Genomic DNA, 16,318 nt, shown 5'->3' on the forward strand with positions numbered 1-16,318 from the left:
AACAATGAATACTTGACTTTATTCATACACCGCCACCCACTCACCAACTCACGACCACCCCACAAACAAATACACACAAATACACCCATCACGTTCATCCACAGGTGGCCGACTACGGAGACCGGTCAATGTCCCTTTAGACGTATTTAGTGAAGAAATAAAATTTTATGAATTAGGTGATCAAGCAATTAATAAATTCAGGTAAGCCCACGTGTTGCCCACTAGAAATTCCACCACTACCCTACAAAAAAAAAAAACCAAAAAAGCAAAACAAATCCAAAACAAAACCCCAACCAAAAAGAAACTAACAAAATATAAACAAAAAACTAAAGCAAATCAAATATAAAGAGGACAACAATTTGGTTCGGATTATTTCTATATTGGTAGCACGGCAAATTTTTTATCAAATCAGCGTAATGAGGCATGCAACACGGCAAACAGACCGACACACGCACATACTCGTAAAACATAGACGTAGAATAGCATTAGACTTGGCTTACATACAATACTATACCAATACATATTTATACATTGCGTTGGCTGGAAGGACGGTTCAAGGGGAAAGCCTTTTTTACAATGCAGTAATAAATTGTTAATGTTAAACAATGTATTCTTGTCGAATAGCTTTGGCTTATAGAACACTTATATGACCACACATGCAATTGTAAAATGAAGTACCTTGTTGGCCGCTTTCCCTGAGAACTCAACCATCTCCAGCGATGGCAAGCTAGAAGCAAATTGTGTAGAGCTAAAGAAAACCCAGATCTAGATGGACTTGACCTTGGACCGAGATCGACTGCAACTGCAATTGCGATTACGAAAGTGAATGTTAATCACTTGACCACCAGCCTAAAATTTTGTTGATACGGCATGGGGGGCAGTGTGGCCGGACCCGTGAAGCGAAGCGAAGCGGAAATGGAGAACGGAATGCCAATCGAGGATGGGAGGACGATCAAGGATGCAGCAGGAAGAAGCCTACTTAATCTATTTCAACTCTTTGCTAATTGCCAATGCCATAAATGAGTCAACGCTTCTATTGCGGCTTTATTTCTTAATTTCTACTCAAGCTTAGCTTTCGATTTAAGCCTTTTGCCGATTTTGCTTCCGATTAGAGTTGCGAACCAATAAACAAATTCTGTGCCTAAATGAAATACTCAAATGAAAAATACTCAACGAACGCCACACCCAAAAAAACACACACCCTAACCTCCTCACTCTCACATCATAGTTAGAACGTTTCGATTGATTGTCTCGTTTAGTACTAACAATAGATCGTATATTTTCCATATTTTCTACTTGCAGAGAGGATGAAGGCTTTATTAAAGAGGAAGAAAGACCATTACCGGATAATGAGAAGCAGAGAAAAGTCTGGCTGCTCTTCGAGTATCCAGAGAGTTCGCAAGCCGCCAGAGTTGTAGCCATAATTAGTGTATTTGTTATATTGCTATCAATTGTTATATTTTGTCTAGAAACATTACCCGAATTTAAGCATTACAAGGTGCGTACGAATCAAGCCAAAACGCAAGGACCTGCAATACCTGGATACAAATCCATATCTTTCTTTCTTTCCTTCCTTTTCCTTTTCTTGGCGCTATTCTGTGTGCCTTACTTTCAGGTGTTCAATACAACAACAAATGGCACAAAAATCGAGGAAGACGAGGTGCCTGACATCACAGATCCTTTCTTCCTTATAGAAACGTTATGTATTATTTGGTTTACATTTGAACTAACTGTCAGGTAGGCCAGCTCTCTTCCATAAAAAAGCAATTTATGCATACACCTAGTCGTAAGCTAAGCGAACGAAAGAGAAATATTAGTTTGAATACAATATCTCTCTATCCATTTTTCTTGCAAAAAACAAAAAAAAAAGCTATGTTTCTAATTGAGTATAAACATTGATTGATTTTCCGTTCTCTCCTGTTTTTTGTCTATAATTTGTTTATATTTTACATACAAATATTATACTTATATTTCTCTGTCTGTTGCTTTGCTTTTCTTCGACACTCATGGTTTAATTCAACTGTTTCAATCTGAAATCTTCTTTCTCTCTCTCTTACAAATCTCCCACTCTCTTTCTCTCTCTTGCTCTCGGTTTCTCTATCGCGCTGTCTGTGTGAATCTTTAAACCAAACCAATCGCTGGTCGTTGTATCGATTTTGTGTGTGTTCAGGTTCCTCGCATGTCCGAACAAATTAAATTTCTGCAGGGATGTCATGAATGTTATCGACATAATCGCCATCATTCCGTACTTTATAACACTAGCGACTGTCGTTGCCGAAGAGGAGGATACGTTAAATCTTCCAAAAGCGCCAGTCAGTCCACAGGTATGAGATTTCTGTTTGCCCAATGCCAACTACACCAAAGATATCGATATTTATCACCCACACCCACACACACACGACCACACTCACACACTCACATGCATATACAGTTGAACCGATTAAAGTAATAAATGTTGCCATCATCATTTATGAGTTGCCTGACATGATAAAGATGGGGTTGCCTGCCCGCCCCGAAACCCAGTAACAAAACAACAAGTATACACAACTTTCAGTCAAAATTTTTCATTTGTTGCAATGCTCAATTCATAACCAACCAACCAACCAACCAACCAACTTATTCCAAACTACCAATTATATCGATAACAAATGTTCATTGTTGTATATTACCGATACGTACACAATCCAACATCCGCTTACTCACCTCTAAATACAAACATACGATCGACCTATGTAAATGAACATCATCAACATCATATTTATATATAAACGATAGACACCAGTACCATACCAACACACATATATATATGCATAACACCTATTATATATATATATATATTTCGATAAAATTTTTAGGACAAGTCATCGAATCAGGCTATGTCCTTGGCAATATTACGAGTGATACGATTAGTTCGAGTATTTCGAATATTTAAGTTATCTAGGCATTCGAAGGGTTTACAAATATTAGGACGAACTCTGAAAGCCTCAATGCGGGAATTAGGTTTACTTATATTTTTCTTATTTATAGGTAAGTTTCATACAGTCAACAAAAAAAAAAAAAACAACAACATACCACATTTACTTATCGATTTACGAGTTTTATTCAAACATCAAAAACAAAAGAGAAAACAAAATACTGCAAAACGACTGCGACCATCCAGACAGACTTACCCTCGCTACCCCGCCCCCTCAAAAGATATATTTCCAACTACTTCTCTCTGTCCCAAAGTCCTGATACACACGTACTTACAGTAACTTGATCTTAAACTACATATAACTACTGCGGAATCGTCCAGCGATCGCGAATTAAAACAACCACAAAAGATACATATATATATCTATCTATGCTTACGTCTGCCTCAAGCCAGCACATTTATGTTACCGCTCATCATGAACCTCCAACCCTAAAGCCAAAAAAAAATACAAAAAACAAAAAACGAAAAAAATTGCATTGCGCCACAGACAACAACAGCCAAACAAGCCACAAATAAACAAAACAACAGATACAGAAAAGTGTTATGCTTTTTAAGAACTTATCATTTTCAATTTGATTTGCCTCACGAAACTCGGCGAAAGCCACAAATGCCAGACCTAAGACTAAGTTATACCGGAAATACGAGAGCCCCGCCCCCAGTACTTACTTATACTACGAGTATCAAGTATCCATATCTAGATATAGTGTATCTGCAGACACCCCCTGCCCCGCCGTTCCAACAACTAAACGAAACACCCATATGAATACCCGAAACGATAGAGATTAGACCTAAAACATCAAGCTAATCTAAAGTAAACTAAAGTAACGTAAACTAGTCATACTACCTATATAGTTACAACCATACACACACATACCCAGAACTCACACACACACGCTAAATAAATAAATACAATAGTGGGAGGCCCTTAGAACGTGTATCCGTATTACCTAGGTGTATAACTTGTATAACTCACCCATTACGTATGTCTTACTTAACTAGTGTCGTCTAATCCTAGCGATAAGTAGGTACGAACTATCAACCAATGGAGCAGCGATACGTTAGCGACGATCCGATCCAGCGGATCTTATAGTATATCCCGATATATACGATCTATACAAAGATCTGCTACAAAGCTCCCTAAGTATCGTTCACTTTGGATACGTTCGTTGAGTTCTCTTCATTTGCGTTTTGTATTACGAATATCAATTTGAATTTGAGTTTGGTTTTGGCTAGCTTTTTGGATAAACAGCAGCAAAGTCTCTCAATGTACTCGAATTTTAGTCTATTACTCCTGATATACTTTGACAAAGTGCGAACGGCAGACCAGGAAGGCGAAAATGATCGATTGTTTCAAGCATCGAATCGTTTCGGGATTCTCCACAATGCCGCGTTCAAGTCGTTGGCAATTTTAAGGACCTCAAGCATTTTGTGCGCAGATCTAACTTGCTTTCTCAATACTTTGATCCATTTTATTCGACTTAAACTATCTATCTCTACTGATTTATACCTCAAATTCTTTCCATGTTTTCGAATGTGCCCATAATATATTTTCTATGTGCCCAAACTGCGTTGAAAATGCCTTAAAATTGGCAAACTTCTTGGCATTGGAATTGTCCAATCAAACCAAATATATAGCAACTAGAAATGGTGATCGATATATGTTACAACCTTATACATACAGAAAGATCAAGCGAAATTAAGAACCATGTGTATTCAATTAATTATATACATATATATATTTTGTATTGTTGTTCATGTTCTATCGCATTCCAGTTGTTCGTAAACCGTATACAGTAACCGTAATTGTAACCGTAACTGTTATCCGTATTCAATAATCCGTAAACCGTTTTCAGTAATCCGTAAACCGTACTCATCATTAACGTTGTCGTTTCGATGTCCATGTCCACAGATTGTGCCGTGTTTTGAATTTTGCTTTTAGTTCTATAGTTTTTAGCTTCTAGTTCCTAATTTCTAGTTGGTAATTTCTAGCTTATAGTTTGTTGTTGTATCCTTTGACCGATTAACGTATTAACTAATCATAAGTATACCATATGTATAATCTATAGTGTACCATACTTAAACCGACATGAACATGAACATGAACACATCTATATCAATATATCGTTACCCAAATACTCTCAACTATCTGCATATCTAAATATATAAATATTTTGTGTATATATCAGTTACGTTGAGTTCTGTGTCTGTTACGTTTCGTTACGTTATGTTATGTTATGTTATGTTAGATACGTTTTCTTTGGCATTCCAAATTTCAGACTCGCCAGTGCGCAGATGTTGATCACTAAATACGATATTAAACTGATATATACGTGTATAGTATACCAATATTTCTAATAGACATTCGATGGTTGCTTTCCACTCGTTTCCGTTTCCGTTCCCGTAACCGTATCATTTGTCTTGCCGTAGTGTAGCCTTATCATATTTAGCTGTACGCATATACATATACATCGATATATTGATATATATGTATGGAATTCCATTGAAATGACTACTTACCTACTACAACTACTTATGAACCGATAACGTATGTATATTGTATTTTACAGAGTACTTAGCTAGTTTCATGTTTAACTCTAATCAAACCAAAAATCAACAAAGTAATAATATTCTCTATAAATAAATAATCTTCTGTATAGCTAGTTTCCACCGATCAAGTAGTCGTACTAACTTAACTAACTTACACACACTCTTACACATACACTCTCTATCTCTCTCTCTCTGACTCTCTCTCTCTTTCTTTCTCTCACACACACCCACACTTGTGAAAGCGCAGAGATGTAGGCAACGATTCCTGATCTCTGCTCTTTGTGTTCTTCGGTTTAAGCCGAGGAACATGCCAATTTTTGGTTATCGCCTTTGTAATATTTTGCTAACTTTCGTGTGACACGCACACAAGCAAACACACCCACATAGACACTTCTAACTACTAATACTACATACATGTCTAAAACATTCTTTAACTACATACTTATATATATATATAGTTTTCTTTGTCGTGCACTGAACCCCATGAGAAAGTGAAGAACCCCAAACATTTACTAACTCATACTCACAGTCTAATGTATATCTTGTAGTTGTTTTAACGAACTAATAAAATAAAGGGGACCAATCCACCTTGAAATCTGACGGGATTCAGATATACATATCAGATATACGTATCAGCCCCTGCGACCCAAAAAGATCCAAACCCGACCCGATCCCCCCAACCGATTCCCAAGCAGAAAATAACATTTAATTGCACTGTTATTAACGATTGATCTCTATATTTAAACGATCCGCATTCGGATCGTAATTCAGGCGTGGTCCTGTTCTCGTCGGCGGTTTATTTCGCGGAGGCTGGCAGCGACAGTTCCTTTTTCAAGTCGATACCGGACGGCTTCTGGTGGGCTGTGGTGACCATGACGACGGTGGGATATGGTGATATGAGGTACAGCCCACGTTTCAGCTCCACACTGGTGTGGTCCCGGCACTAGCTAATCTCGATCCCGCCTTCTATATCTACACTTATCTCTCTATCTCTCTCTTTCTTAATCTCTGTCTGTCTCTCTTCATTGTCTGAGTGTTTGTAACTGAGTGTTGTACAGTCTCTCCCATATCTCAACTATATGTCATTCTAATGCTTTATGTGTGTCATTGATGTTTGTTGCTTTCGCCACTCTTAATGCTAATGTAAATAAGTCGGGCAAAACGGTGGTTCCATTCCCATACGTTCCGCGCTCAGGCTGTGCCCGGTGTACAGTTGTGTCCGTCCAAAATGCGGCCTGTGTAAAAAAGAACGATGTGAATATGCATACATATGCCATAGATGTGATGTTGTGGTGATCTCTCGCTTCTATGGACCCTAACCCCCAAACTCCTTACCTACCTCCCACCCTCCCTGTGTTTTTTGTCTCATTTTTATTTCGATTTCCTTATGTGTTTCTTCTGTGGCATGATCAGTTCTACGTTTTGCGTCGCCGTCCATCTCCCATTCCCTTTTACGTTTTCATCTGTTTTGCGTTATGTTTGTCCTTAGTATGTACCTACATCCCCACCCACTCCGCATCCCACTTGCCACGTATAAGTAAAATAAAGGAATGGAGTCTAATTTCGATCTCAAGACGCTCGATCTATGGTCCACTATCTCCGTTTGTTCGACCCAAAAAGTATCACCATATATCTGGGCCCATTGCAGCAATGCGAACAGCGGGAAGCTCACCAGAAACCGATATCCTTCGCTCTGTCCCCCTATCTACATGCATATATGTGTTTTAGAAAAGCGAGCCCCCGAGGTAAGCCCTGATTTTCTGCTTGGGAATGCCGCAGGATTGTGGTCAAGTCGATCGAGTAAACTTACGTGAATATATCAAAACCGAAATCTGAAATCTAAACACTGAAACTGAAACATATACATAAACAAATGCCGCCGTATCTGGGCTGCGAAATGTATTTTGGAACACGAATACCCCACCATCACATACGTACACCACCTTGACGAGCTTCCGACGCATCCAGACATAAAAGACTTACTTTCAAAAAACACTCTTTGGTTAAATGTTAATTTTGAAAACAAAAAAAAAAAAAACAAAACAAAAAAATAGAAAAGATAATAAAAATGAATAAATAAAACCAACAAAAAATCATAAAAGAATATATTACCAATGCAAAGCAATGTTTCTCCCATCAATTTTTTTAGGCGTCGTACTCTTCTCATCGGCGGTTTATTTTGCGGAAGCTGGAAGCGAAAATTCCTTCTTCAAGTCCATACCCGATGCATTTTGGTGGGCGGTCGTTACCATGACCACCGTTGGATATGGTGACATGACGTATGCAAATCTATACAATTCTAACTTTTATGATTACGTTTACGATAACTCCAGTTTTGATTTTACGTTTCGTTTCCGTTATCGTTTCGTTTTCGTTTCGTTTCGTTCCCGCCTTGGGAGCGCCTCCTTTCTGGGCGCTCCATTCCTTCTCCGTTCCACCTCTCTATTCTATTCTAATTTTCATTTTCAACTGTTTCGTTACTTGCGTTATGTGTGATTATTGAAAAAAGCCCGCCCAAAAAGAAAACGCTAACCCCACTAAAGCTATTTACCGAAATGTATCCAAAACTAACTGTACTTCTTGTTAACCCTTTGAGTTCCGTATCTCCCGATTAATAATATGCAAAACCAAACTTAAACGTTGTTGTCTCTTACTTTGACTCGCTGAGCTGTTTGTTTGTATTCGTATTTGTCTATAACAACTTCTATTCGTATTTGTATTTAACTTTGTCTCAACTCTTGTGTTCCATTCATTTCCGTGTTGTATTGTTTAACGTATTTCAGTTTGGCATCAGTCTTTCTTTCTCGCTCGCACTAGCTCACCCTCCATCTCGCTCTCTCGCGTGTTTCGTTGCCATCACATTGTGTTTCCATCATGAATCTTTTAGCAGTTTTCTTTTTTTTTGCGCCAACCTTAAGTATATCGCTTTTAATTTCCTTATCGCAAATTACCTATGTAACGTTGTGTCGTTGTTTAGTTCACAAAAAATACCGGAATAACATCGAAATATACCGAAACAAGTCATCATAAGTTCAGCTTCATTTTATTCTCATACCGGTTGCTGAAACTTCGTAGTACAGTGCCGTCCATAATCACTATCATTTAACACGAAAACAAGAACTATTCACACACACAGACACACACACACACAAGCAGATGGATCCACGCCCACTGAGCGATAACGATAACTTCATTTGCTGGCCAAACAGTTTATCGAGCTTAACCCCCTAATACCATCACATCGAACACAATAAAGCTGAGGGAAAAATAAAGGATGAAGGAGAAGAGGACGAGCATGCTGCATGTGCCCGATAAACACACTTACCCACTTACACAACACACACAGCCACACACACACCCACACCTAGGCGCCCTCATCCACACACGCACACAGTCACAAAAGTTTAGCTACAGCCGCCTAATGAGCAACAAAGCCCAGCCGCCTGCCAAATCCAATTGCCTATGATACCAAGATACCAGAACCCCTCCACACAAAAAAAAGCCCCCTCCTAATTTTCCCACTTTCCAACTTTCTCAGGAGGCGGAAAAAGTTTTCGCCACACTCACACACATGCACCGGACCCCTCCCCCCGCTCTTACTCCCACGCACACACACACACACCTGAGCCAGTTGCTCGCACTTATGCAATAATTATGTCTGTATATTAGCACACGAACAAGCCCGCCTCAGCAACTGCAAACAGAAAAGAAGAGAAAAAAAAAAATAACTGTACAGAATATACCGAATATACCCAAAAATATACATATAAACGCTTAACACACCCGTTGTTCTAAGTGTTGTGCCTTCTTCTTTCGACTTTCGTACTCTTTGCGCCACTTTGATTTGATTTGAACGTTCTCTGCTAGACTAATGCCTACTCAAGCCCTCCTCTCTCTATAAATATTTACTTATATAAGCGTATACCTATCGATATCTATATATATACCTGTATCTGTATCTATATAATGCGTAATGCCGTATAATTTTGCCAATGCATACCGTATATATGATAAAAAAAAAAAAAACCAAAACAAAAAGAACCCAACGCAAAAGAAATTCTAAGAAAAAAACGAGAGTTTTACTTTACATTTCTTATATATTTGTATTTTCATTTTATTTATATCGTTCGTTCGTTAACATCGCTCGCTTCCATCCAAACAAACAAATACCAAAAATCAATTAAAAAAAAAAAAAACAACCAACCAACTCCAAAATTCTCAATTCAAATAAAATATATATATCAATTGTTAATCAAAACCAAAAACAAATATTCCCAACAACCAACAACAACAAATTGCACCAATATCTTACCATAAATAAATTATATATAACAATAATCAAAAAAATAAAATGCAACCCTAAAACGCCGGGAAAAATTCTATGTGCAAATGATTGCCAATCGAAAATTGCATTGTAATTGTATCGTTTATCGTTTGACACACGATCACGACTATCGATTGAAATCGAATTCGAAATTGAACAAATTGAATTGAAAAATTATGTGAAAACGATTGATTGATTGATTGACTTATTGAATGATTGAACGATTGATTGATTGATTGATTAATGGTACAGACCCGTCGGCGTTTGGGGCAAGATTGTGGGATCACTTTGTGCCATTGCTGGCGTGCTGACCATCGCACTGCCGGTGCCGGTCATCGTCAGCAATTTCAACTACTTCTATCACCGCGAAACGGATCAGGAGGAGATGCAGAGCCAGAACTTTAATCACGTTACTAGTTGTCCATATTTGCCAGGTACATTAGGTAAGTTCAACACTGTGTGTGCACACCCCCACACCCACTCCCACCACCTCCACTCCACTCCGAACCGAAGCCACCCCCACTCTATTGCTCTGTGCCACCTGTGATATATCTGTTGTGGCCTTGGCTCGAAAACCCTACCATCCCACCGCAACCACCTTGTACTCGATTCGCATTTACCCAAAACAAGCCCACCGTCCCATCAAGAAAAAAGTAAAATATAAAATATATATATATACTATATATGAAAAACTCGCAACAAGCCACCCAAAATACGAACCACCCACTACCGACAGAACCACCAAAAACCCAACCACAAATTCAAGTAGAGCAACAAAAAGTAGAACCCGTCGAATAAAAATAGAAACATTTACGAAGAAAGAAACGAATTGTGGATGCCGATGCTGAAGCCGAAGGCAGTGCCGTGTGTTCCAAGCCACTCAGACCACTCAACCACTGAGAAAGTCAAATCCGAATCCGAATCCGAGAAAACCACCATCCATATCCCACCATTTGGCGGATGGATCTCGAGCGGATGGTTAGCGGCACTGCTTTCGAACCAGACACGCTGTCACACAGAGAAAAAATATCACCACAAATCGGTCAACGATTTCTACACAGCCACCTTTGATCTGAGGCATATCATTGATCATTGAATCTTAAAGAACTTCAATGCCCCATTTCATTGGTATATATACAACGGTCTATGACCTAATCCTCCCCATAGCACCTGATATAATAATTACAAACGTTGTATGTCAAAGTTTTCAGTTGTTAACCTTTAGTTTGACCTTAATACTTATTGGACATTATAAAATGATGTTTTTTAATCCCCCTCACCTCTGTTGACTCAATGAGCAGCCAGAATGTGATCGTTTCACAATGATATGCCAAAGATGATTGCCATAGTTTAAGGTATTTGCATGATTGAAAAAGTCGAGATGATAATATGAAACAGATGTTATGTTTTTTCTCTGTGCACTGCCGAGCACCCACCACCCCCCCGGGGCAACACCTAATTGGCTGGTGGGCTGGTGGGTGGCGTGCTGCAGCGCCGGTGGGTGGCAACCCTGTCGGTGGGGCAGCGGTATGCGGTATTGACAGCGGTGCCACAACCAACGTGCACGTACTACTGTGTGTGTTTTGTGTGTAAGCGAGTACTACAGCAAAAAACATTACTGTAACCGATGCATTACAACTGTATGTGTGATCTCCTCTTTCTCTCTTCTCTCTCTCTTCTTTTTGTTTCTCTCTTTATTCCGTCAATTGTATGGCCAATTCGAATATCGAAACGCGACCTCCACACAATTAATTTCCCCAATTAATACCCGATAACCCAAAAACCCAAAATCCAAACCAAACCAAATTCAAATCAAACTCGAACCCATCCATCCAAAAAAAATCCGCTCCTGCATCCCTGGCATTGTGTGAATCCCCTCAAATCGAACTCACGTACACACGTCATATCTACACACAAACACAAACGCATAAAACACGCTCTGTCTGCCAACGCGTGATATACACTGCGACAAAACACACTAAACAAATGCATACAAACCACCAAGTAGGTCAACACATGAAGAAATCATCGTTGTCTGAGTCCTCATCGGATATGATGGATTTGGACGATGGTGTCGAGTCCACGCCGGGATTGACAGAAACGCATCCTGGACGCAGTGCGGTGGCTCCATTTTTGGGAGCACAGCAGCAGCAGCAGCAACAACCGGTAGCATCCTCACTGTCGATGTCGATCGACAAGCAGCTGCAACATCCACTGCAACAGCTAACGCAGACGCAACTGTACCAACAGCAGCAACAGCAGCAGCAAAACGGGTTCAAGCAGCAGCAGCAGCAGCAACAGACGCAGCAGCAGCTGCAGCAGCAACAGTCCCACACAATAAACGCAAGCGCAGCAGCGGCAACGAGCGGCAGCGGCAGTAGCAACCTCACCATGAGGCACAATAATGCCCTGGCCGTTAGTATCGAGACCGACGTTTGACTACTGGGTAAGTGTTGGAAAACGGCACTCGCTTGCTGCACAGACCCGACCCCCAGCCCCTCACCACCACCACCACCACCAACAACTTCCATCTTTGCCACACTACCTTTCTATATCTTGCTACGGCACACTCACTTATCTGAACCCCAACCCAAACACCACCAACAACCACCCACCACCACCGGAACCCGTGCACCCTGACTCGTAGAGCGTAACTAGGTTTAAGTGTTGCAAAATGCGAAAAGCAAAATGCAAAATTCCAAAACGGATCGTTCGCACTGGCCGCCACAGATGCGCCACAGCGGAAACAGTTTGTTTTGCTTCAAAGTAAGTGGAAAACAATGCACATTGACACAAATGGCAAAACTATTTTGTTTTTAACTTCTATTAATTAAAAAATTGAAATATTTAACATCATTCAGATATTTAGTTAATCTACGTGGGTAAAAGCTCCCCTCACATATCGAAAACAATATATTTAATAATACCAACTTATAATTTGAGACCCATAAACTGCTTTCTCTGTGCAGTGCGAACGTCCGATCAAATAAATTGAACTGAATTGAATTACGATTTGATTAGAACATAACTTTTTCTCTCTTTTCTCTTCACGTGGCGCGCTCCTCTACCTACGCGATACACATGTTTGCCTATGTTTACGTATAAACCTAATCCTAAACCTAAACCTTTGCCTACGTCTCGATCCCCATGTATGTATTACCATATGTTTGATCTATATGTATATATGTATGACGAATGAATCAGTGCAAAAGACGTTGCGTGGTATAAATTTGGCCTTGACAGGAGTTACGTTGGATGCCAGAAACGACTACAAAAGCTGTTTATATTTAATTTAAGTAGAACAAATAACAAAAACAAATTTAATCTATTGCTAAATTAAATTAAATCTAAATTAAAACCTAAATTAATTTAATTAAATTATACATTTAATGATAAACAACACAAAACCCAAATTCAAATCCAAACCAGAGAAAACAAAAGAAACAAGCAAGAAATGAAAGATATGAGAGTACCAATAAATTCGAGTAGTAAGGCATAAACCAAAAAATCCAAGAATTAATAAACATTGACAAATAACACTACCAAACAGAAGGGATATTAAAGCAACAGCATCGAAGAAGTGATGGCAGAATTGAATCAAATTTGCAAATTTGCAAAAGCTGAATAACAACTCGATCAAGCTGCAAGAGCAAGTGGAAACTGTAAATAATCCAATAAAATCACAAAGCTCACATTATGCCATTATTTTAGCAAGCATAATTAACTCGTGCAGTGGAAAGGCTTTAGAACTCAAATCCCATGGACGAACAATGAAGCCGAGCACAGTGAAGCAAGTCCATATTGAGGGATGTCTTTTGAAAGAGACAGTCACCGAAACAGACACACACACACACACACACACATTATTACACGCATTACTAAAAAAGTATAGTAAAACTGCCGTTATATTTAACTGAAAAGTAACAAAAAAGAACCATAAAACTAAAACCAACATGTATAGTCATCAAGCGAAACCCGAGGCAATATCTGCTTTTTAAATGTGACAGGAATTACTATCGTGTAACTAACTTAGACAGCAAGCCATTTAACTACTGAACTACTGAATAACTGAACTAACCAACTAAGCATATACACACACACATACCTATATGTGATAGATGTATTATGTGGGTAACCTAAACAATATCGTTCGTAACACTACTCAAGACCCTTTGTTTTTTGACTAAAACTTAAGAGATATCCAGAACCCTCCACCTATGCCCACCTATGCCCACCCAGCCCACTTCTAACCTCTCTCCACTGAACACATATTTACTAACTGAACCCATATCAGATATCAGCTATTACTTCTGCTTCGATCCCCCCGAATTAAAACGAAATAAAAAGTACAAATATTCAACTAAACGCAAAGCAAACGCGAAACAACTAACGCTCTCGTAAAATATTGCGATTGCTTAAAGGAATTTCGAAGAAAGGTAAAGGCGAAACGACTGCAATTTAACTACAAGACCGAACGAACATTGAACATTAAAGGAAACATCCAATGGAGATTGCTCGTATTCCCCAGTCACAGATCCGCTCAATCACAATAAATAATATCACAAAGCAAAAGATAAGGTGGCGACAAGAGATACAACAAAACCGAAAACGCTCTTATGATTTTTGTAATGAATGCAAACTATATATGACAAGAAGACAAGAGGAAAACCAAAAGATATCAAACCAAGCCAGCGGTGATTTCTTTGACTGAATTGCGGGGGTTGGTCATTATACCCCATTCCCACCACAAGAAACCCCACCCCCAATTCACCATTCACAGCAAACAAAATACAAGAAATCGTTGACTGAACTATGCGAATTCAAGTTTTGCATTAAATGTATTATAACAGTGACACTATAGTATGAAGATATATATTTATGTGTGTGAATGTAACTGCATAGATGAATATTTATCATATATACATACATATATGGATTCCTATATATAGGAGACCTGTACATAAGAAGGCTTGCTCTAGTCGATGTAAATTGATGGATAGCAATGATGATACCGACAACAAGATACCGATCATATTTGAGTGTAAATTTTAAAATGCTTCGAAAACCGTCCACACACACACACAAACGTACTTACCACACACACACAGACACATATAGATATGGTAGGGGCGGTACCCAGTGTCAGGGGCGGAGAAGCTAGTGGGGGTTTCAGAGTCCCAAGCCAACAAAAAGATCCGGAGGAGCAGAGCAGAGCAAAGTGCCTTAAGGAACATTGTAAGCTGGCCGATTCGACCCCCTTTGTCGACTCAGCCCCTGAATATTGGAGTATGGCCCCAGTTCTTTTTGCACCCGCCCCTGCAACCCCTAGCAATTCAGTAGAACCAGCTGAAAAAGCGAACAATAATGCAACGTTTCCAAGGTGCCACAGTGGAGGCCAGGCATAAACGATATGAGGCCGAACGATACGTGGACACCGTGTAAATAGTCGCTACCCAGAATCCCAATGAAATGGGGTATCCCCACTGTGGCTGCTAACTGCTGTAAATACTCTCCAACTACAAATACATCTTGCAAATGCAATTTTGTACAAAAAAAAACAAAAAACAAAAATAGAAAACAAAAAACCAAAAACTAATCCAACAACTAAACAATAAACCCAATAAAAACTAAATATATTAGGTAATAAATTAATAAAATAAAATGAAATGAATGAGTATAAAACATTTAAATGTCAGCTAATTGTACTGTATGTAGTTTCTCTATATCTGTAAGAAAGCAAAGAATTATGAGATAAATAAGCATTAGAGAAGATAACGATAAAGATAAAGGTCCAGTCGAAGATGATGAAACTAGCAAAACACCAAAAACGAACGAGGATTGAGGAGAGGGAAATGAAGCGTAACGAAAAGAAAACCGCCTACTTAAGATTAGATTTTATGTTTTAGATCGATCGGTCGAAGGAAATGATTTTAGCTTCATAAATACAAGATACCAGATAGCGGATAAAGGTAAACGATAAAAGATAACAGATAAAAGATAAAAGATACCAAGCGCATGATATATGAACATGGAAATGAATCCAGATAGCGATACAAAGAGCCGAGTGTAAAGTAAGGTTGTTTTTTTTTTCTAGCCTTAATCTAGACAAATGAATAAATTTAGCAAACATAAGTGTAAATGAGTCTAAGAATTACCGATGTATAGCTGAATTTAGAACATTATTTTAATTTAATTATTACAATTATATGTTCATATTTTGTCCTACATCTTAAGACTTTGATTTAATCACAAAATAAGCCACTATAATTAAACAAAAAAAAACAAAACCAAAAAAACACAAAATAAAAACCACAAATAAAATGAAGAACAAGAAATTGAAAATCGTGTTAATATTTACCTATGAAAGCTTAACAAAAACAAAAAACATAAATTATAAAAAGAAACAAAAAAAAAACAGAAAAAAATTTGGAATAAATGTGTTCAGCAAAAGAAATGTTATTATATGTTTAAAT

The 16,318-nt window shown here is 38.6% G+C and overlaps 1 protein-coding gene across 12 annotated transcripts in view; it reads left to right on the plus strand.

The window, feature by feature from the left end:
* Positions 1–16,318, plus strand: part of LOC122624609 (potassium voltage-gated channel protein Shaker) — a 112,702-nt gene that overhangs the window by 88,657 nt on the left and 7,727 nt on the right. For 5 of the 12 annotated variants that reach the window (XM_043804260.1, XM_043804253.1, XM_043804256.1 and 2 more), the window contains 8 exons: positions 105–201; positions 1,303–1,498; positions 1,616–1,737; positions 2,171–2,324; positions 2,856–3,027; positions 7,671–7,800; positions 10,098–10,288; positions 11,851–12,291. In XM_043804260.1, the coding sequence (XP_043660195.1) occupies positions 105–201; positions 1,303–1,498; positions 1,616–1,737; positions 2,171–2,324; positions 2,856–3,027; positions 7,671–7,800; positions 10,098–10,288; positions 11,851–12,284 (1,496 nt within the window). In that variant the 3' untranslated portion in view covers positions 12,285–12,291. Of the gene's footprint in view, positions 1–104; positions 202–1,302; positions 1,499–1,615; positions 1,738–2,170; positions 2,331–2,855; positions 3,028–6,292; positions 6,423–7,670; positions 7,801–10,097; positions 10,289–11,850; positions 12,292–13,049; positions 16,126–16,318 lie in introns of those variants that run through there. The other 7 variants (XM_043804261.1, XM_043804258.1, XM_043804257.1 and 4 more) reach the window with 6 other exon arrangements.

The sequence above is a fragment of the Drosophila teissieri genome, chromosome X (assembly GCF_016746235.2).
Source record: "Drosophila teissieri strain GT53w chromosome X, Prin_Dtei_1.1, whole genome shotgun sequence".
NCBI lineage: Eukaryota > Metazoa > Arthropoda > Insecta > Diptera > Drosophilidae > Drosophila > Drosophila teissieri.